Raw genomic sequence first — 23,995 nt, forward strand, 5'->3', positions numbered from 1 at the left:
GTAGATCCCCAGGAAGTGAGTTCACCGAAAGTCCAAGAAAAAATGGGATTGTGAATCTGGAGCCAGGGTAATCCCAAGATAATGGGAAATTGCGGAGTGGGAATGACATCGAAACAAATTGTCTCAGAATGAAGTATTCCTACGGTGAGGAGTAAGGGTTGAGTAGAAAACTGAATGTATCCAGAACCCAAAGGATCTCCACTGACCGTAGAGACTGAAATGGAATACTCCTTCTTTAGTAAGGGTATAGAATGAGTAGAAACAAATGTAGAGTCAATGAACACACCTCCAGCACCAGAATCAATTAGAGCTTGGGTATAGATCTTCTTATGTCCAATTAGAAGAGTTACTGGAACAAAGAGTTTCTTGTATAGGGAATGACCACTATTTTGGCTTAACTCAGTTCCCTGGACTAGAGTTAAGCCCTGGCTTTTACTGGCCTAGTAGGACAATCCCTTAATAAATGCCCTTTAAGGCCACAGTACAGACATAAGCCAAGAGTCCGTCTTCTCAAGCGTTCAGTCTCAGTTAATTTTATACTTCCTACTTCCATGGGTTCAGCCTGATCAGTAGTAGGAGAGGCTGGAGTGACTGGATTAGAAAAACGAGGAGCTAAACGAAAAGGAGTTCGAGTTGAAGTCCTCTGTGTTCTATCCTTTTCTTGTTGGCGTTCACGAAACCTGGCGTCGAGACTGATACAGAGATTTATTAAGGCTTCTAAGGACTCTGGAAGTTCACGATACACCAATTCATCCTTGAGACGCTCAGAAAGTCCTTTACGGAAAGCGGCTCTGAGTGCTCCCTGATTCCAAGTGGTTTCAGAGGCAAGGGTGCGGAACTCAATTGCATATTGAGAGACTGGTTGATTTCCTTGACGTAAATCCAGGAGAGTAGCTTCAGCAGCGGATGACCTTCCAGGTTTATCGAATACGTTTGAGAATGTAGATAGAAATGTATCAACATCCAACAGTATAGGATCATTCTTTTCTAGCAAAGGTGACACCCAAGCCAAGGCTTTTCCTTTCATTAAGGAAATAAGAAACGTGATTCTAGAAGAGGCAGTAGCAAAGAGAGTAGGGCTATTTCGGAAATGAAGACGGCATTGATTCAGAAAGCCTCTACATTCTTCAGGATTCCCATCATATTTATCCGGAAGAGGTATCCTGGGACTTAGTTGTACCTGAGACTGATTGTTAGGAATTGGAGGAGGTAATGCCTCAATCGGATTTGGATTGGGATTAGGATTGGGAGGTGCGGTAGCAACCAAATTTTGTAATAGAGCAGTAATTTGATCAAGTTTAGTGTCCAGAGACTGCAAGTGAGTGGCATGAGAACCCAAGAGCTGTCCCTGGTGAGCCACGGCCATAGATAATTCAGTGGGGTCCATTTTTATGGCCCGTTTGTAATGTCAGCCACTCTGGAATCAATCCGGGATGTAACCCAACTGCTAGCGTGAATTGAAAGCACACGCTAGCACACTGAGAAATATCCAGGACGTGACCCACTCAGGAAGCAGATTAGAAGATAACAAAAATGAATATTGTTCCAGAATGCAGAAAAGCCACAAAGGATAAAACGTCCCTTTAAGTAGTACAAAGAACAAAAAGGAAATGCTCTTACTTGAAGCTTCTGAAAAAGGTCCTCTTTAGCAGGCTTGTAAAACAAAGGAAAAGTTCTCTTTTGCAGCTTGTAAAAGTAAAAGTTCCTTTTAAGCAGGTGTATAACAAACAGAAAGGTAAAGTTCTCTTTTGCAGCTTGTAAAAGTAAATGTCCCTTTTAAGCAGGTGTATAACAAACAGAAAGGCAAAGTTCTCTTTTGCAGCTTGTAAAAGTAAATGTCCCCTTTTTAACAGGTTTAGAACAAACAGAATAGCACAGTTTCTTGTACAGCTTGTAAAAGTATAATGTCCCTTTAAGCAGGTTTATAACAAACAGAAAGGCAAAGTTCTCTTTTGCAGCTTGTAAAAGTAAATGTCCCTTTTAAGCAGGTGTATAACAAACAGAAAGGCAAAGTTCTCTTTTGCAGCTTGTAAAAGTAAAATGTCCCTTTAAGCAGGTTTTGTTTATCAAAGAAAAGGTTTAAAGGTAAAGGCAAAAGCAAGGTCAGGCAGGCAGAAGTCGGCATCCAAATATCAGCAAAAGGTATAGGCAAAAGACAAGGTCAGGCAAGCAGAAGTCGGCATCCAAGTATCAGCAAAAGGGTAAAAGCTACAGGCAAGGTCAGGCAGGCAGAAGTCAATATCCAAATATCAGCAAGTAGGGATTAGGCAAGAGGCTTGGTCAGGCAGGCAGAAGTCGGTACACAAAAGAACAAAATTGATACGGTACTCACAATCCAGGGAAACAAACAAACGGGCCCAGATTCAGATCTCCCGCCGTGATTTAAAGGGCAGGAGCGTAACCGTCATCAGAGGGGTGTGAGAGAAAGCGTCATGTTGCTAAGCAACATGACGTCAGACACACAGAGAAGTTCCGGGAGCCGCGGCGACACGGCGATGAACGGAAGCAATCATGACAGTACCTAGTTAAAATAAATACAAAGTTACCTGTAAAATAAATATAAACCCTAAAATAGCTACAATGTAATTATTAATTATATTGTATCTATCTTAGGGTTTATTTTATAGGTAAGTATTTAGATTTAAATAGGAATAATTTAGTTAATATTATTACTATTATTTAGATTTATTTTAATAATAATTAAGTTAGGGGGTGTTAGGGTTAGACTTAGGTTTAGTGGTTAATATATTTAATATAGGTGGCGGCGGTGTAGGCGGATTAGATTACGGCTTAATAATTTTAATATAGGTGGTGGCGGTGTAGGGGGATTAGATTAGGGGTTAATAAATTTAATATAGGTGGCTGCGGTGTAGGGGGCTCACGTTAGGGGTTAATAAATTTAATATAGGTGGTGGCGGTGTAAGGGGGTCAGATTAGGGGGTAATACATATAATATAGGCTGGCGGCGGGGTAGGGGGCTCACATTAGGGGTTAATATAGTTAAAATCGGTGGCAGCGGGGTAGGGGGCTCAGATTAGGGGTTAATAGAGTTATTATAGGTGGCGGCGGTGTAGGGGGATCATATTAGGGGTTAATATAGTTAATGTAGGTGGGGGCGGGGTAGGGGGCTCACATTAGGGGGTAATACATTTAATATAGCTGGCGGCGGTGTAGGGGGGTCAGATTAGGGGGTAATACATATAATGTAGGTGGCGGCGGGGTCCGGGAGCGGTGGTTTAGGGGTTAAACACTTTATTAGGGATTGCAGCGGGGGATTGCGGTTGACAGGTAGATATACATTGCACATGCGTTAGGTGTTAGGTTTTATTTTGCAGGTAGTTTAGGGAGTTACGGGGCTCCAATACTCAGCATAAGGCTTACTATGCCTGCAATTTGTGGCGAGGTAAAAATGGAGTAAGATTTCTCCATTTTTGCCACGTAAGTCCTTACGCTGTATATTGGATACCAAACTGTGTGGGTTTGGTATATCACTCTATGGGCCAAAAAACTATGGCAGAAGGGTGAAATATACGAGCGTAACTTCTATGTTACGCCCTATATGTGATACCAAACCAGCGCAAAATTTGGCGTCGCCGGGTTTTGCGGGCGACGCTGCATATCGGATCGGGCCCCTGGTGTTGACCGTCCCTTTAAGTTGCACTAGAGTGATACTAACGCTCTAGTGGGAACACTTTACGCTCAACTTGTAATACAAGTACACAGATGCTCGCTATATACTCGCAGTAGCAGTTTCACACGTGGAATTTACCATAGAAATCTCATGCAAGACACCCCTCCAATTGTAAACTAGGCTTATGTGTTTATATAATGTATTTTGTGGAATAATGTATGCCCCTACTGTAGGTCATTTGTATAAGATGCATTATAATAAACTCTAGAGTTTGTTTCTTTTGTCTATAATTCCAATTTTAACTGTTTTTGGAACCTGAATGGCTTTAAATGCACTTGAATTTCTTTTATGTATAGTGGCATAAATAAGAACAATTGAAGCAAAAGGTTCCTATATTCTTGAACCCATTTTAATACATAAAGGTTTTGTATTTTAATGCTGTTTGACTGCATTATAGATTTTGTGCTATGTTTTTTCACTGTGCACCCTTTTTTCCAATGTTCACTTTGCTAAAAACATAAAATGAATGCTGAATCTCTCTTAGATATGATTGATAGATAGATAGATAGATAGATAGATAGATAGATAGATAGATAGATAGAAAGCATATAATATCAGCAGTCAACAGAAAACATTTCTAAATGTAATTTTTTTTTTTTTTCAAAACTGTTTTAGAACCATATGTTGACCAAAGCATGTAAATTCAAATAGGTAAGCCCTACTTTAAAAGCTTATAGTATTCAATACATTTAAAGTGATAGTAAATCCTAGGATTTACCAGTGCAACAAATAAGGACTTTCATTACACAAACACCACACCCATAGAGCAGGGTGAAATGAAAAAAGAATGCGTCTAAGCACAAAGTATTAGGAGTAGAAGAAAAAAATAGATAAAAATTTAACTTTTAATGTTGCAAGTAAAATGACAGCAAACAGGGAAAACAGATACACTGTTGGCTGCCCCACATAATTAACAACACTTTCTTCATTTTTTCATCAACTTGAATGTTGTTATTTTTCACGTTTCATCAACCAACACAGTATTATTTGTCGAATTATCACACTCACATCTCTCTTCTATCACTTCCATTCATATCATTTTTTTCACAAACTCTCACCTTCATTTTTAATCAACATCACTTTTTTTTTCATGCTCTTATTATTTTTTGCATATGTCAATGCATATTGCTAAGGTACAAATCGTTAGCCCTCGAATTCCATTCAGCAATAGGTTTGATATTCTGCTATACTAAGTAAACTTCATCACCACCACACTATGGGGCCTATTTAACAAAGGTCTGTCGGACCTGATCTGACAGTGCGGATCAGGTCCGACAGACCTCGCTGAATGGGGAGAGCAATACGCTCTCCGTATTCAGCATTGCACCAGCAGCTCTTGTGAGGTGCTGGTGCAACGCCGCCCCCAGCAGATTCACGGCCAAACGGCTGCCAGCAGAGGGGTGTCAATCAACCCGATCGTACTCGATCGGGTTGAATTACAGCGATGTCTGTCCACCTGCTCAGAGCAGGCGGACAGGTTATGGAGCAGCGGTCTTTAGACCGCTGCTTCATAACTGGTGTTTCTGGCGAGCCTGAAGATATGCCCCTAAGTCTATCTGTATTTTCTTTTTCATTTTTTATCAATTCAAATTTTTGCTATTTGTCACGTTCAAAATATACTATCTTTATGATTAAGTCTGAAACTTTGAAAAATGTGTCCTTCACGTCTTTCTATGCAGAGTATGTATGATCACCATAACAACGTATTAATAGAACTTGGACAAGCAAATTAGTGATCGTATATTAGTAGTAAGGATGGCTCTCAACACATACTCTCAGCTAACACGCTGTGCATATTATTGTCTCCATACATGTTTACCCTTGTTTTTAATTAAAAGTATACTAGAGTAACACAATATGCAAAATGTTTTCAAAACTGATCAGATACCTGCAATTGGAATAATCCAAGCTACATTTTTCCATGTTTTCTTTTTTCCTCTCTCTTTTCTTCCTTGTTTTTGTTTTGCTCTCAATACACTTACGTTAACAACAAACTTAACCATCATCATTGGCAATTTTTCCAACAAAATTAGTATCGAAGCTCTACACTGAATAATTAAATCTGGATCAGTGAAAAAATGTTCTATACATTTCCTTCAGGCAGTATATGTATAATCACTATAACAATGCATCAACAAATTTAGGATTGGTCAAATCTGCGATCACATGCCAATACTGAGGATCGCTTCTAACTAATACTCACAGTTGTCACGTACTAATCACCTACCTATAACAGCCCAGGGGAGAGACTTTCAATCCGGTAAAAACAATCCACTGTCAGCTCCGCGTACCCCTCTGAGGAAGCGACAGTGAAACGCGACCGCATTAGGGGACATTTTCTATGTTTTAATTTGCTCCCTACTGGTACTCGTTGATATCACTTAATAATTACGGACTTCAGTATAAATCACTTCTGATATTGACCTTGTGCCAGCAGTGCATAGCGCTTTTAGACTTTAGTTGATGGTATGCAAAATGTGCTACCTATCGAGCTTAAAAATTATATTTATTTATGTTTCACCAGTGGAATGCTTACTGTGAATTATTACTAGTCTATTTAGGGATAAGTCAATAACGCTCATTATTTTTTCAAGGTATGCAAATGGTGCTACCTATCTAACAGATTAATTATATGTGTTGTTGTAAGCTTGCAGTGGAACAAGTCTAGTTATCCATATACACAGTACCTATCAGACTATATACTTCAGTCATAGCAGTTGATAACGGCTACTAGTTTATAATCTGAAAAATGTGAGTGTAGCTACGTGTTATTTATTTAATTCATAGACTCCACTTATCTTAAACTCATAGTGGAACACTAATTTAAAACAGAATGATTGAAAGGTGGTTATTAACGCCCTTCTTTGTTCTAGGTATGCAAATTGTGCTACCTATTCACTTATATTTACCATATGTGCATATTCTAGCCCTTACAGTGGATAAAGTCTATTCTAACAAACACATAGTACCTACCTGATTATATCCTCCATCCTTAGCAATCTACTATGCTCATTGTGTTATAGTCTGAAGCAGGTAAGAGTACCTATACGTTATTTATTTTATAGATTCCACACTTTATTTGTCTGAAGCATTAGTCGTGCTGAGCACCTCAGGCAGCAGAACGCTATTTTGCAGTGAGGTGATCTTAGCCAATCTGGCATGACGCCAGCTGGCCCGCACGGCTATTGGCTAAAAGGTGGAAACATCACCTCACTGAAAAATAGCATTCTACTAATCATGGCTGCTCGACTTCGCTAAATGCTGACAGCATTTAACATTGGACAAGCATTTTTGTAGAAATGCTTGCGCCATGCCGCCCCCTGCTCACTCGCGGTCAATTGGATGCTAGCAGGGGCCGTCAATCATCCCGATCTGATCTGTATGATTTCAATCCGCCACCTAAAGGCTACTTAACTTCCATTTTAGACGGACCTGAAACAATGGGGCTTTCGAAGCAGCATTCGCTGCTTCTTAAATTGACCCCCATGATGAAAGTCAACTTTATTTGTTCCACTGGTAAATCCTAGCGTTTCACAAACCCTAGGATTTACTATCACTTTAAATTAGTTGAACTGTGCACATATACCTTGGTTGTATTTTCAAAGTAGATAATACATCTTTATTGAGAATGGAATTTGGCTTATTTATACCTCATGCAATAAATTCTTTTAGAACCTTCTAGGCAATAATGGCTGCATATTGCAACACAAGAGAAGATAGTAAAATCCTAACTTAAATAGGGTGCTGCAAGGACAAACCTCTGTCACATTTTTCAAACAAGAGAAAACAAATACATGTGCACTATCCTTAAAATTATATGGAAACTGGGGATTTTAGTATTATATTTTTCCAAAGCATGGGAACTCACCCACTTATGACATTTATTGGACTTGCCTTAAAGGGACATTATACACTCATTTTTTCTTTGCATAAATGTTTTGTAGATGATCTATTTATATAGCCCATAAAGTTTGTTTTTTAAAAAAAATGTATAGTTTTGCTTATTTTTAAATAACATTGCTCTGATTTTCAGACTCCTAACCAAGCCCCAAAGTTTTATGAGAATACCGTCAGATACCTACTCCAGCTTGCTCCTGTTTGTGTAAAGGGTCTTTTCATATGGAAAGAAGGGGGAGGGGGGAGTGTATTATTTCCCACTTGCAGTGGGCTTTCCATCTATCTTTTCAACAGAGCTAAACTGAGAGCTTCTAAGTAAGTTTTTATACTGGATTTTTATATCAGTATCTGTGCATCTTATTCTTTATAGTAGTGTCTATTACATGCAGTTATATGAAAATGAGTGTATACTGTCCCTTTAATATAAACAGGTGAGCGTACACATCACCCTGGGACTTCAAACAAAACTGCCCTCACTCCACTTCAGCTTTCTGCCATTGGGTTAAAGATGTAAAATGTTAGATGGAGTTAGGAGCATGTTCAGTAAACTTCAACCCTAATCATGCTAATTATTTTATGTCTTCACACTAAGCTTAATAAATATGAGAATGTTATATAAGGACAATAAAGCACAAAGGACAGGTGTTATGTGTCACAAGTTTAGAAAATGTGCACCCCATTGATTACAGTTCTCTGCTTCACTCAGAAAAAAGTGTGGACATTGCTCTATCATTATTTTTTTAAATCTATTTAGGATTCCCTCTCAACAGTCTGGCACTCATGAGCTTTTGGAACTTTTCCAGATAAATTGTAAGGGCTGATGGCAGATATCTTGTGTGTGTGGAGAAAAGTAAGTATGGCTGATTATCATCTGCATAGCAGTGGTAATTTATATGGCCACAGCAAAGTACACCATAAGTATAGATTTCAACAGTCTTTTCAATAAGTGTATCACCAAACTGTGCTAACTGAATCACAGTGTTAAACAATTTTAAAATGTTTCTTTTGCAGAGCTGTCTTAATTGCTGATATATGATATGAGATCAATATACATTTAATTTAAAACACAAAGATACAGAACACTAATTATTTCCTATGTAAGCTTTAGATAGATAAATAGATAGATAGATAGATAGATAGATTGATAGATATAGTATATTGCAGGGTCTCTATAGAGTAACACAATGAAAACAACAAATCACCTAGCTAGATTTTCCCTCTACTTTTATTAAATACCACATTTCCCTATTGTCTCTATTCTCAGTGTACATTATTTTCTCATGTGCTTTATACATCCTTGCGTCAACTTATTCCTTAAAGGGATATGCAACCCAAAATTTGTCTTTCATGATCTAGATAGAGCATACCTCCCCTTCCCCCCAATTTACGTATTTTATCTAATGTGTTTCATTTTCTTGATATCCTTTGTTGAAGGAGCAGCAGTGCACTACTGGGAGCTAGATGAACACTTTGGGTGAACCAATGAGAACAGGTATATAAGTGTAGTAACCAATCAGCATCTAGCTCTCAGTAGTGCATTGCTGCCCATACCTAGTCATGCATTTCAACAATAGATACCAAGAGAAAAAAGCAGATTAGATAACAGAATTAAATTGGAAAGTTGTTTATACCTGCATGCTCTATTTGAGTCGTGAAAGAAGAATTTTGAGTTTCCTGTCCTTTTAAGAAGTAGCTTTGGTATCTATGGGGTCCATTTATCATTGTGCGTACGGACATGATCCGCTATAGCGAACCATGTCTGCCGCACATCGATAAATGCAGACAGCATACGCTGTCGGCATTTATCATTGCACCAGCAGTTCTTGTGAACTGCTGGTGCAATACCGCCCCCTACAGATTCACAGCCAACCGGCCGCTAGCAAGGGGTGTCAATAAACCCGATCGTATTTGATCGGGTTGATTTCTGTCCGCTGCCTCAGAGCAGGCGGACAGGTTATGGACCACTGCTCCATAACTTGTGTTTCTGGCGAGCCGTTAGGAGCTTGATAAATAGACCCATATATCTTTACATATATTTATATATTTTTAACCAGATGTTCCTGTACTAAAAAGTACTCTTTGAAAAGCTGATGGATTTTTCTTTATCAGCCAATGACCTTCTATCATATCATCAAAATCAGAGTAAACAGCTTTAAATGTCAATTTTTGTATGCAGAAAATATATATATATATATATATATATATATATATATATATGTTTATATATTTTTATTTATATCCAACAATGCAGACATACATAAACATATTATCATACCACAAAAGGTGGAAAAAAGGACACAAAACAATAATACATTAGTCGTGATACAAGTTAAGATATTTGCTTTTTCAATAGGGCCATGTTCATATTATAAACACATACTGTAATCAAATCTCAATTATGACCATCTAAATATTTTAGATGTCTACACCGTTGGGGTTTTCTCTTTTTTTTTTTTCCTTTTTCCCTTTCTCTTTTTTTTTTATATTATAAGACCTTCCAACTTAACATCACTAACTAAACTAAAATAATCATTTACACTCGGGCAGGGACTATTTTCTCCCTAGTAAAAAGAAAACAAAAGGTATGTTCTGTATTTAAAGCAGAGGGAAACCGAAGGGTCCTAAGCAACCTATGAAATATTACATAACATCCTTTCTTGTACCCTTCTTTTCGAACAGAAAAATTTAGTAATCTATAATGTCACGTCCTAGGAGTGGAAACTTGCCTACCCTCCGTCATTATTATACATCATAGTTGGTTTTTAGCTGAGCTACGAACTCTGTCAGCACCGTCAAGGAGTCAAAACAAATCGTGAAAAAAAAAAAAAAAGACTCAATACTCCGCCCCCAAGCCCGCTCTCATCGACCGTCCTCGTATATATATCCTTCTACCCATTCAAAGGGTAGTTTCCCTTCTTGAATCCAAAGAGTAAATAGATTAGATTTTTTTAGCCCAGCAACCAGTTGTAGCTGGACCTCCAACGTAAAAGAAGTAATAACCTTTTCCCCAGCTTCTTATCTGAAAAATTGATCATCGCTATTTTTTCTAGGATGATTACATGTGTAATTGTTTTCTTGAAGGCTACAAAAGAGGGAACCCTCTTGGCCTTCCAGTTTGATAAAATCAAATTCCTAGCAGCTAGAATACAGGTATTAATAGTCCTGGAATGTTTATATTTATCTGAACTACATAGAAAGATTATATCTTGACATTCTAGGTTGATTCCTAGCCCCAAAGTTACACTTAACCAGAAACTAATTTTGCCCCAAAATTGCTTAATCTTAGGACAACTCCAGAAACAGTGAAGCAAATCTGCCGCTATTTTACTACATTTAAAACACTTACTGGCGTTGTTTGGGGACAATTTACTTATCTGAGCAGGGGTAATATAAACTCTATTAATGAGTTTGCAGTGCGATTCTTTCCAGGCCACCGAAGTAGAGGCCTTTCCTGCCAATCCAAAACTTTCCTGAATGGTTTCCTGTGTTAGCCTAGGGAAAGCATATTCCCAGTGTAAGAGGAGAAGGTTCAATTGTTTTTGATCCAAATTATTAATCAAAATGTTATAGGAAATGAAATAGAATATTTACCTTGTCTAGAAAAAATTATCACATTAATATTATTATTAATTATTTAATAACTACCTAGCTAAAATACTTACAAAATTACCTGTAAAATAAAATCCTAACCTAAGTTACAATTAAACCTAACACTACACTATCATTAAATTAATTAAATAAATTAACTACAATTACCTAAAATTAAATTCAATTAAATAAACTAAACTATAGTACAAAAAAACAAACACTAAATTACAGAAAATAAAAAAAGAATTACAAGAAGTGTAAACTAATTACACCTAATCTAAGCCCCCTAATAAAATAATAAAGCCCCCCAAAATAAAAAAAATGCCCTACCCTATTCTAAATTACAAAGTAATCAGCTCTTTTACCAGCCCTTAAAAGGGCTTTTTGCGGGGCATTGAAGACGCCACTTGGATAAAGACTTCTACCGGATGGAGGACCTCTTCTTGCTCCGCTTGGATGAAGACTTCGGCTGGATGGAGGACCTCTTCTTGCCCCACTTGGATGAAGAATTTGGCCCGGCTTGGTGAACACGGCTCAAGGTAGGGTGATCTTCAAGGGGTTAGTGTTAGGTTTTTTAAGGGGGGTTTGGGTGGGTTAGAGTAGGGGTATGTGGGTGGTGGGTTTTAATGTTGGGGGGGTTGTATTTTTTTTACAGGTAAAAGAGCTGATTACTTTGGGGCAATGCCCCGCAAAAAGTCCTTTTAAGGGCTGGTAAAAGAGCTGATTACTTTGTAATTTAGAATAGGGTAGGACATTTTTTTATTTTGTTAGGGGGCTTAGATTAGGTGTAATTAGTTTAAACTTCTTGTAATTCTTTTTTATTTTCTGTAATTTAGTGGGGGGGTTGTACTATAGTTTAGTTTATTTAATTGAATTTAATTTTAGGTAATTGTAGTTAATTTATTTAATTAATTTAATGATAGTGTAGTGTTAGGTTTAATTGTAACTTAGGTTAGGATTTATTTTACAGGTAATTTTGTAAGTATTTTAGCTAGGTATTTATTAAATAGTTAATAACTATTTAATAACTATTGTACCTGGTTAAAATAAATACAAAGTTGCCTGTAAAATAAAATTAAATCCTAAAATAGCTACAATATAACTATTAGTTATATTGTAGCTATATTAGGGTTTATTTTATAGATAAGTATTTATTTTTAAATAGGAATAATTTAGTTAATAATAGTAATTTTTATTTAGATTTATTTCAATAATATTTAAGTTAGGGGGGTGTTAGGGTTAGACTTAGGTTTAGGGGTTAATAAGTTTAATATAGTGGCGGTGGTGTAGGGGGGCAGGATAGGGGTTAATAACTTTAAGATAGGTGGCGGCGGTATAGGGGGGCCAGGATAGGGGTTAATAAATTTAATATAGGTGGCGGCGGTATAGGGGCGGCAGATTAGGGGTTAATAGGTATTATGTATGTGGTGGCGGGGTCCGGGAGCGGCGGTTTAGGGGTTAATATATTTATTATAGTTGCGCTAGGCTCCGGGAGTGGTGTTTTAGGGGTTAATAAGTATAATGTAGGCGGCAGCGGTGTAGGGGGGACAGATTAGGGGTGTTTAGACTCGGGGTACATGTTAGGGTGTTAGGTGCAGACATCTCCCATAGGAATCAATGGGATATCGGTCTGTGTCGACTGAGACCGGCGGATCGTAGCTTACGTCACTAGATTATACTTTTGCCGGTCTGTAGGGCTTGATAACTACAGCGAATCAGCCTCGCCACAAATACGCTGCGGAATTCCAGCGTATTTTCTGTTGACGGCTTGATAACTAGAGTCTAAAATTATAGCTTAGAGCAATAGCTAAATGAAAAAAAAAAAAGAACTGTTTTAGGGAAATTGCATTCTGTAGAAGTCTGAGGAGCTTCCAGATACAATGAGCCAAATAGGTTATTCACATTGTGGTAGTGCCCATGGATAGTAACGCAACAGTCACCAAGTGAAATGGATTATTTTACAATAAAAGCATAAAAATGCAAATAAATAGATTTTTAATTATGCGTTTCGAAGTGGAGTGATATCAGGGCTATTCTGGGAATATATTGCAGGTCTATACTAGTGAAACATTAAGATGCTTTACTACTTAAAACATGTTAGCAGAACCAGCAACCCTACCTCCACTTAAGACAGCCAGGAGGGATCCTAATTTGAAAGATTAAAAGGCCAGTCTACTCCAAAATTGTTATTGTTTAAAAAGATAGATAATGCCTTTGCATAAACAACATTGCATTATTAATATACATTTTAACCTCTTAATTGCTGCCTGTTTCTAAGCCCCTGCAAGCCTCCTTTATCTCAGAACATTTTTATAGCTTTTCACAGCATGGCACTGCTTGTTCATGTGTGCCATATATGTAACATTGTGCTCACTCCCATGGAGTTATTCATGAGTCAGCACTAATTAACTAACATGCAAGTCTGTAAATAGCACTGATATAAGGGGGCAATCTGCTGAGGCTTAGACACAAAGTAATCACAGAGGTAAAAAGTATATTAATATAACTGTGTTGGTTATAAAAAACTGGGGAATGGGTAATAAAGGGATTTTCTATTATTATTATTATTATTATTATTAATGGTCATTTTTGGGATCAAATGAGTAAAGGGCCCTGCCTAGAGTCGCACTGTCAGCTCTTATGAAGGTGATCTGCAAGCAGTTGGGCTCTTAGGCTTACATTCTAAGGGGGTTCATGGCGGATAGCAATGGAGGAGAGGAGCTGGTATTAGGAAAGATAAGTGTAGGTTGTATGCATCCCTGAACAGAAGAGTCTTTAGGGAGTGCTTGGAGCTTTCAAACCTAGGGGAGAGTCTTGTGGAGCAAGGCAGAGAGTTCCACAAGATGGGAGACAGTCTGGAGAAGTTCTGTAAATGGGAATGTGAGGAGGTAGCAAGAGAGGAGAAGAGTAGGATGTCTTTAGCAGATCAAAGGAGGTGGGAGGGAGAGTATATGGAGACAAGGTCTGAGATATAGGGGTCGATTTATCAAAGGCTTTGCAAGCCTTTTGACCCACTACGGCTGCAAGTTCTCACAAGAGAATCCTGCACTTCGTATTTAACAAGCACCTCTAATCTTTTGCCACCTCTAAAGTGGAGAAATTCAATCTCCGTGGTCTAGTAAGACCGGGGAGATTAAAAGCTCCTGCCCGCGTGTGATTGGCTGTGCGCGGGCAGGGGGTGGGATTAAACGCAAGCGCAAAATAGTGCTTCTGTGCTCAGCCCGCCAGAGGCGAGCTGCGGCAGACAGGGGCGCGTATGTGCGCCCCTGTCTGCTTCAGCTTGATAAATTGCCTCAATAGAGGTGAGCAGTGCAGTTGAGGGCTTTGTATGTCAGAATCAGAATTTTGTGTTTATTCCTGAAGGCAAGAGGAAGCCAGTGAAGGGCTTGGCAGAGAGGTGCAGCAGATGAAGAGCGACGTGTAAGGAAGATGAGCCTGTAAGAGACATTCATTATGGATTGTAAAGGATCTAGACGGCAGCTAGGGAAACCAGAGAGGTCGGAGTTGCAGTAGTCAAAGCGGGAAAGGATGAGAGAGTGGATTAAAATCTTAGTTGTGTCTTGTGTAAGGAAATGTCTAATTTTAGAGATATTTTTAAGTTGGAAGTGGCAGGATTTAGCCAAGGCCTGAATGTGAGGAGTGAAAGAAAGATCTGAGTCAAGTGTGACCCCAAGACATCAGGCATGCAGGGTAGGGGTAATGATGGAGTTGTTGACAGTTATAGAGAGATGGGGGGTGGAGATTTTAGAAAAAGGGGGGAAAATAAGGAGTTCAGTTTTGGAGAGATTTAGCTTAAGGTAATGAGAGGACATGCATAAACAGATGTGAGAAAGACAATTAGTGATGCGGGTTAGCAAGGAAGGAGATAGGTCTCGAGTAGAGATGTAGATTTTAGTGTCGCCGGCATATAAATGATATTGAAACCCGTGGGACTTTATTAGAGAGCCTAATGATGATGTGTAGATTGAGAAGAGAAGGGGACTGAGGACAGAGCCTTGCGGTACCCCAACAGAAAGTGGTAACGGGGCAGAGGATGCCCAAGAGAAGGATACACTAAAGGTACGGTTAGACAGGTAAGAAGAGAACCACAATAGGGCTGTGTCACAAATGCCAAAATATTGGAGGGTTTGGAGCAAAAGAGCCAACTGTATCAAAGGCTGCAGACAGATCAAGGAGGATAAGCAGAGAGAAGTGGCCTTTGGATTTTGCTTTAAGTAGGTAATTGGTAACTTTAATGATTGCTGTCTCTGTGGAGTGATGGAGCTGAAATCCAAATTGCAGTGGGTCAAGGAGGGAGTGTAATGTAAGGAAATGGGATAGGTGTACATGTATTAGCTTTTCAAGAAGCTTTGAGGCAAGAGAGAGTAGGGAAATAGGGCGGTAGTTGGATGGGGAGGTTGGATCGAGAGAAGGTTTTTTAAGGATAGGTGTGACCAATGCATGTTTTAGAGATTGGGGAAATATACCAGTGCTAAAGGGGAGAGGTTGAAAATGTGTGTGAGTATAGGGGTAAGGGTAGAGAGGGAGGGGAGTAGCTGTGAGGGGATGGATCGATGGGACAGGTAATGAGGTGAGAGCGCAGTATAAGTGCAGAAACTTCTTCCTCAGTAACAGGGGCAAAAGATCTAAATATATGGCTATGTGGGTTTTGGTTAATTGCAAGCTTTTGAGGGGGTGATAGACTGGAAGCATGATGAGAGCTGATTTTGTTTCTGATGGAATTGATTTTGTTTTTGAAGTGGCTGGCAGTTGTATTAGGAGGTGGGGGTGGGCGGAGAAGAGTGTTGAAAGTAGAGAACAGACATTTTGGGTTTGAAGAAAGAGTGGAGATAAGAGTAGAGAAGTAGTGTTGCTTATAAAGATTAAGGGCAGAGTAGTAGGAGTTCAAGATGAACTTGTAGTGAAGAAAGTCAGCTGAACTCTGAAATTTTCTCCAGTGCTGCTCAGCAGTACAGAAACATCTGCGTAGGTACCATGTCAAAGGAGTATGCCAGGGCTGAGGGTGAGTGTGTGATTTCCGAGCTATGGTAGGAGGGGCCAGATTGTCAAGGGCCGATGTAATTGTGGAATTGTAGTGGCAGATAGATTGGTCAGGGCAGGGAAAGGAGGAGATGGATGAGAGGAGAGGTTCGAGAGAACTAGCAACCTGTTTCTGATCTAATGACATAATGACATAATGCTTCTGCGAAGTTTGGTGTGAGGGGTAGAAGAAGGAAGAGTTGTAGGGAGGGATGAGTTGTTGCAAGTGAGGAGATGATGGTCAGAAAGTGGAAAAGGGGAGTTTGTGAAGTTTGAAATAGTGCATCTATAGCTAAAGATCAGATCAAGGGAGTGACCATCTATGTGAGTTGGAGAGTCAGTCCATTATGACAGAACGAAAGAGGAAGGAAGTTGCAGAAGTTGTTGTACAGAGGAGGCAGTGGGATTGGCAAGAGGGATGTTGAAGTCACCAAGAATGAGGGCAGGGTGTCTGAGGAAAGGAAATAAGGTAGCCAGGCAGCAAAATGATCTAGAAATTGAGTTGAGGAGCCAGGGGGGTGGTATATTACTGCAACACGTATAGGGAGGGGAGAGAATAAGCAAATCATGTGGGTTTCGAATGAGGAAAATGTAAGGGAAGAAATGGGTTGAATTTGATGAAAGGTGCAGTGAGAGGAGAGTAAAATACCTACAAAACCTCCTTGTCTGTTACCAGACCTAGGAGTGTGGCTGAAGTGGAAAACCCATGTGACAATGCAGCAGTGGATGCTATGTCTAAAGGAGAGAGCCAAGTTTCTGTGAGATCCAAAAGGTTGTGGGAGTGGAAGTGGGAGATAAAGAGGTGGATAGAATGGATAGAAGTGAGCTTGTTGCAAACAGAGCAAGAGTTCCAGAGTGCACAAGTGAAGGGGGTAGTGGCTAGTACGAATAAGAGAGAGAGTGACATGAGGTGAGATGCAGATTTGTAATAAAGAGGTGAGGTGCAGGAGGGAGAGAGGGAGTCTATGAATGTGTGAAGTTCATGAGTACAAAAGTAAGGTGAGTTTAAGAGAGATGGGCTAATGAACAGTGCAGGTGGTGAGAGGGGAAGGAGTAATTGAGTAAAGTAGTTTGTTATAGAGGAAAGGGGTAGCAAAAAGGAATATGAATATAGTGAGCATTTTTACAAAAGTGGGAACCAATTAAACACATAAAACACAGAATTACAGTTACACTAGCATAAGGAAACAATGAGATACTTAAAACACAAAATGACGAGTACTTGGCTTGTGTCTTGCCCCTTGTCCAGTCCTTGTTCAATTCTTGTATAATTCTTATCTTAATGCCTCACTTAGAAAATGTTCACTTCACAAATGTGAACATATGCTATTGTGACAATGCACACTGCCCAGGCAATGCACAACCCAAACTAGTGTTAAATATATAAGCAGGGAAGTCAGCCGGGTCCACTAAATTAGTTTGATTTGTCAAAGACAAATAAAAGGCCACTTGAAAAGTTAGATTCTGGTCAGGTCAGGGTGAGATAAGTTAAGTAAACAGACAGTAAAATTTGGAGGAGGTTGGAGCTATAAATGTAAGAATAATAGCAAGTATTGATAAGGATTGAGCATCACATGGCAATTAACAAAACATTATAAGTAAGACATTGGGATAACATTACAATAAATGCAGGACTAAATTAACAACCTAAAATCATTTGCTCACTATACATATACACATAAATGATACCAAAAGAGAGTTACAGGAGAGGAGAGAGCACTAGAATGCAGTAAATAGTTTGCAGATGAAGAGGGACTCTTTTCACATACCTGAAAGCAGAAGAGAGAGTATCTATCTTTTTAAACAATAACAATTCTGAAGTAGACTGTCCCTTTAAGTTGACTTTAATGGCCCTTTCATAACTGACTTTAATTTGTCTTTTAAATAGACATGGAAAAGGAGAAGTAGGGAGGATGGATTATGTATCTTTTTAAACAATAAACATTTGGAGTAGACTGTCCCTTTAAGCATTCCATAGCCAATATATAAAATAAGTGTAATACCCAGGTATGTAGTAACTCTCGGAAATCCATTTGTTAGCGCTCCAGAACTTCTCTCCGTCCCATTCATCCACACCCACGGTCACGTTCTTCACGCTCTTTTCGCTCTTCACGCAGTGCGCTCTCTAAGGTTGTGTTTTTGAAAATTGTTCCCCACGGAAACTAGAATGATCACAGGAACCACTGCATTGCTGCACTGCTTCAAGGGTGCCCAAGACCGACCGTAAACCTCATCACCATCTCCAGAAAAGATGAATACACATACAAAATGTCCTTGCACTCAACGAAGCAGTAGTAGACGGACTTTGTAAAAAAAACACAAGAGGCGATTGAAAAAGTTATGTTGTATCTAACGAAACGTGTTTGGCTTTGAAGTTACTTGAAGTTGAGTTTTTATGGAAGTATATCAATAAAGAGGATGTTTTTTACAAAGTCCGCCTACTACTGCTTCGTTGAGTGCAAGGACATTGTGTATGTGTATGTAGTAACTTTCACTAGATAGCATATAAACAGGAGCATTTAAAGTAAACAACAAATAAATGACAGCTAAAGACAGTAGAAATGTTTGTCACAAAGATACTGGCACAGCACATACAATACATTTGTATGGGGTTATAATGTGGGAAGACAGTGTTGTCTGTCACAGTTTTAGCTGCACATAAATTCTGCTTTACATTTCAGAAGCAAATTCAAGCTAAATTCTCATAGCATAGTTTAAAGCAATTCAAGTGAGCACGAAGCGCTGTTTTTTTTCTGCACATTAGCATTTCTACACAGGTCTAACGAAAGGGTTCAGTGAAAGGGTTCGTTAGACCTGTTCAAGAACAGGTCTAACGAAAGGGTTCAGTGCCCCAGAAACATTACAGTGATTTTTTTTTTTAAATAAATGATTTTGTTGTAAGTTCAGTGAGAACATTTCTTGTTGATAATAAAAAGCATTATACATTTTACTAATAAATTGGCAGTTTAAAAATACTATTACATAAACACAATCCAAATAACAGGAAATTTCAAGAAGAAATTTCAGCCTAATTTTATGAACAGTAAAAAACAATTACCTGAGCAGTGTTCCCAAACTTGTATAAAAAGGCGGGGTGTTATGTTTTTTCAGGGGTTGCTGCAGGCTTACATGAGTGAGCCTGCATCCGATAGATAAGAATCAGCAGTTATCAGACCTCTGCTTCCGAACCTGTAAACCAGCAGATTAAAATCACCAGGTCACGTTTGCCTGGGATGATTGACAGCCCCTACTCGCTCGCCATTGGGATAGCTTGAGCAGGGGGGCGGCATTGCACAAGCAGACACTTTCTGTGATCCCAGGTGGACAGGTTCACAGACGCAAACCTTGTCCATCTGGTATTTAATAAATGTGGCCCATAGTTCTGTGTAATCTAGCACATTAAAACATTTTAATATTGCTGTTTTTTGTCCTTTGGAAGTTATTCGTTCCATTGAAAGACCATATGCTAAATCACTCAGTTGTAAACTGGTTTTATTACTTGAACAAGCTATTTAGAGGGAAACAATTATTTCTTTATTTTAAAAATGAAAGTAATCAATTTAAAAAGAGCATAGTGGGTCAGAAGATACTCATATCAGTTTCCACAAAGCCTCCTTCACATCCTTGTTCCTAAGGCAGTATATAATGGGATTAAGTAATGGAGTAATAATTGTGTAGACTACAGATACCAGTTTGTTATAGTTAAATGAATGAGCTCTGCTGGGTCTAGCATACATGAAAAGAGTAGCTGCATAAAATATAACAACTACTACTAGATGGGAAGCACAAGTAGAGAAGGCCTTTAGTCGACCCCTGGAGGTTGGAATGTGGAAGATGGTGATAAGAATACACGTGTATGAGATGATTGTTAGTGAAAGTGGGACAAGAAGAATAAATAAAGCAAGGATAAAATCCACAAGCTCAGCCACTTTCATGTCTGAACAGGACAGGTTGAGTAACGGAGAAATATCACAGTAAAAGTGATTAATGAGACCAGAATGGCAAAAATGTAAACTTGAGATGTAGTAAATCTTAATCACAGATATAAGGAATCCAGTGAGCCAGGAGCCACAAGCTAAAAAGAAGCAGAGTTGCCAGCTCATTATGGTGACATAGTGCAAGGGGTGGCAGATGGCAACATAACGATCAAATGCCATAACAGCCAATAGAACACATTCTGTGCAGACCAATGAAATGAAGAAGTAAAGCTGTGACATGCAAGAAATGAAAGAAATGTGCCTGCTCTCCATCAGGAATATTGACAGCAGTTTAGGGACAGTGACATTAACATACCATAACTCCAGGAATGACAAGTTACCCAAGAAGAAATACATAGGTTTATGCAGCTTGGAGCTGCTCCAAATACTTCCAATTACAAACAAATTCTCTAAAAGGGTCAGTATATAAGCTAAGAAAAAAATGAAAAAAAGTAGGATCTGAACAGGCCGTGAAGTTGGAAATCCTAAGAGAACAAAGCTGCCAATGCTTGTGGTTATGTTTCCACCTTCTTCCATTATCCTCTTATATTCCTGTTATGTATAAAGAATGCATTTTACTGAAATGGGATTGTAAAGTTTGCTTTAATTTACTAACAACTATTTATTTTGAAATTTGTGTGAGTTTAATTGTACATACATAATTAAAGTGAATGTCAATTTTGATGCTAAAGTGCCCGGTTTTTAAAAATTTTATTAAAAACAGGGGCACTTTAATTCATCAAAATTTACATTTCACTCCTGTTGTGAAAAAAAACTTACCTTTAAATCTTCACAGCAGCTCCAGCTTCCTCCGGCCGTTGTAAGCCATTTCTGACATCAGAAATGATGGATAGGTCATCCTCCAATCACGGCTTCCCCCCCGGGGGAATCAGTGTCTGATTCAACGCCGTGATTGGAGGAAGCCAGATTCCTCATTTTAGACCCAGGAAGAGGCTTTGCGACGGGTGGAGGAAGCTGGAGCTACTGTGAAGATTAAAAGATAAGCTTTTTTTTCTCAACAGGAGTGAAATGTAAATTTTGATGAATTAAAGTGCCCCTGTTTTTAATCTAATTTTTAAAAACCGGGCACTTTAGTATCAAAATTGACATTCACTTTAAAGCTTGATAACAGTTAAAGTAATTTAAATACAAAAAGGAACAGTGTATTGTAAATAGTTTACCCTTTAATGACATTACAATAACTTGTTATACCAGCAGCAGAGAACAAAATGTATGAAACATGTATCTTTTAGCTTTCTTTTTCTATATGAAATTGCAGGTTTTGTTTATTAAAGCCGCACTTAAAGGGACACTGAACCCAAATTTGTTCATTCATGATTCAGATACAGCATGCAATTTTAAGCAACTTTCTAATTTACTCCTTTTATAACATTTTATTCATTCCCTTGGTATCTTTATTTGAAATGCAAGAATGTAAGTTTACATGCCAGCCCATTTTTGGTGAACAACCTGGGTTGTTCTTGCTGATTGGTGGATAAATTCATCCACAAATAAAAAAAAAAGTGCTGTTCACAGTTCGGAACTATAAAAAAAAAGCTTAGATGTCTTCTTTTTCAAATAAAGATAGCAAGAGAATAAGAAAAAATGATAATAGGAGTAAATTAGAAAGTTGCTTAAAATTGCATGCTCTATCTGAATCACGAAAGAAAAAATTTGGGTTCAGTGTCCCTTAAAAATTAGCTGATCTTGCAAAGAAATCAGATCTCCTTATCTTATCACTTTATATACACAAAAACCCTTCTTTATCTTATTTCAGTCTGTATATCAAAGCCCAATACTTAGACAGAACAATTTAAAATGACCACTTAATTATTTCTCTCCTAAACCCTACTAGGAGTTTAATTTCTTTTGTTTGGCTATATTTAAATAGCTTTTCTATAGCCAATACTTTAGTATTGACGTTTTCAGTATTAGTGAGGATACCACAGGCAAAAGCAGCTTCTTCAAAAGACAAAATAATGGTAAAGTTATTTGTTAAAAACAAAAAAAGAATACACACCAGTAGGTACATTGGAAAATTGAAAACAAATTAATGGGAACATGTTTGCAGTACTTTCCCTTTAGGGGCTGTACTATTTCTGGTAGTTCTATAACATAAAATCAATTAAAAATCAAGGTATTATGTGGCAGCTCTACAATGGATGTCTTTCTATACAGGTTTTCAAGGTAGAAAAATATGCCAGTGAATAAATAAAGGCGCATATATATATTTCTTTAGATTAAATTTCCCATTCTTAATTAATAGTTGAGAGAGACATGGAATTCTGGGTAATATGAAGAGTCTGGAGGATAATTACAATAACAGAGGGGAATCAGAGCATAAACTCACTTGTAATGTTCTGTTCCTAAAGAATTGTGTTAGGGGTCCTGGACTGGTTTTCTTTTACTTCTAATCTGATTTGAGAATGTGTAATTATGAAATGTATAGAATCCAATGTTCTGTTTGAGCAGGTGAAAGAGACATCACAGATTCATATATAGAAAGTAGAAAATGTACACTATAGCCTTGTCCTCCATAACAAGTCCTTTATTAAATGAAATGTGTGTCCAATAAGTGAATATAAAAAAAAATAAAAAAAGCAGATAGTAGAATATTAGATTACCACAAAGTACGTGAAAAAAAGTGAAATAAATAGATGTGAAAAAAGAATTATATGAAAAGGATTTAGCTGCAGAAAGCAGTGGGAATAAAGTATTACAACCAAGGCTTCACCTGATAACTGTGGAAAATTCTTTTCTTAGAAATGGTCTATTTAACAATATTTTTTTTTTTTCAGGCATTATACCTGCTTTAGTTTATTTGTAAAAAAGCCGAGATATTTAACAAATGTATTGTTACAGAGCCAGACTAAGAAATGGCTTGGTTTGTCACATATTAGCAGCAATGGAAAAAAAATAACACAAAAAAACATATAATATTACCTGTACCAATTTATATGTCAGATATCACATCCTCTTTTGCTTGAGCTTTAAAATAGCTATGAACACAATTTTGGCAAAAGCTGAATATCTGCTACAATACCCTATGCAGCAGCACTATTTATTCCCAGTTACTTTTTGCGACAGTATGAGGTAAGTGAGCATTTATTGGATGCAAGTTGCAGTTGTTTTGTTTTTTTTCTCTCTCCAAAGAATGGTGATGAATTTCTAATTCATGACACAGATTAATGTTAGAAGTTTGATTTATTTAAAGGGATATTCAAGTTTAAAAAATACAATTTTGATAGAACATAGTTTTTTAAACAAAAAATATTTTTTTTCTTTTTTTTTACTATGTATTTGAATGCAGTCAGAGTTGCACACTTTAGGGCCGATTTATCAAACTCTGTATGGAGCTTGATACCCCTGTTTCCGCACGAGCCTTCAGGCTCGACGGAAACAGAAGTTATGAAGCAGCGTTCTAAAGATATGATTGGGCTGATTGACACCTCTGCTAGCGGCCGCGAATCTGCAGGGGGCGGCATTGCATCAACAGTTCACAAGAATGTATGCTGTTGGAATTTATCGATGTGCAGCTGACATGATACACTATACTGTAGCGGAATTATGTCCACTAGCACCATGATAAATCTACCCCTGACCTGCTCCTTGTGCAGCACCAGAACAGGATGCAGCCAGTGATATGTATCTGCTCCTGTTCCTGTTTGATTCATTGCCCATTGTCTTATCAGAAGTGATACTGGAACATACCAGGTGCATGACGTTGACAAACCAGAAGACTAAACATATACAGGTGTATTCTGTACAGGGGTGTGTGCATTGGTTACAGGGCTGTGTACGTTTAACAATAGCATATGTTCAC

At 38.2% G+C, this 23,995-nt stretch overlaps 1 protein-coding gene across 1 annotated transcript; it reads right to left on the minus strand.

The window, feature by feature from the left end:
* Window positions 1-19,785: 19,785 nt before the first annotated feature.
* On the minus strand, window positions 19,786-20,709 carry LOC128647861 (olfactory receptor 6B1-like). The gene has a single exon (XM_053700569.1). The coding sequence runs from the start codon at window positions 20,707-20,709 to the stop codon at window positions 19,786-19,788; it is 924 nt and encodes a 307-aa protein (XP_053556544.1).
* Between the last annotated feature and the right edge of the window lie 3,286 nt (window positions 20,710-23,995).

This window comes from Bombina bombina, chromosome 2 (assembly GCF_027579735.1).
Source record: "Bombina bombina isolate aBomBom1 chromosome 2, aBomBom1.pri, whole genome shotgun sequence".
NCBI lineage: Eukaryota > Metazoa > Chordata > Amphibia > Anura > Bombinatoridae > Bombina > Bombina bombina.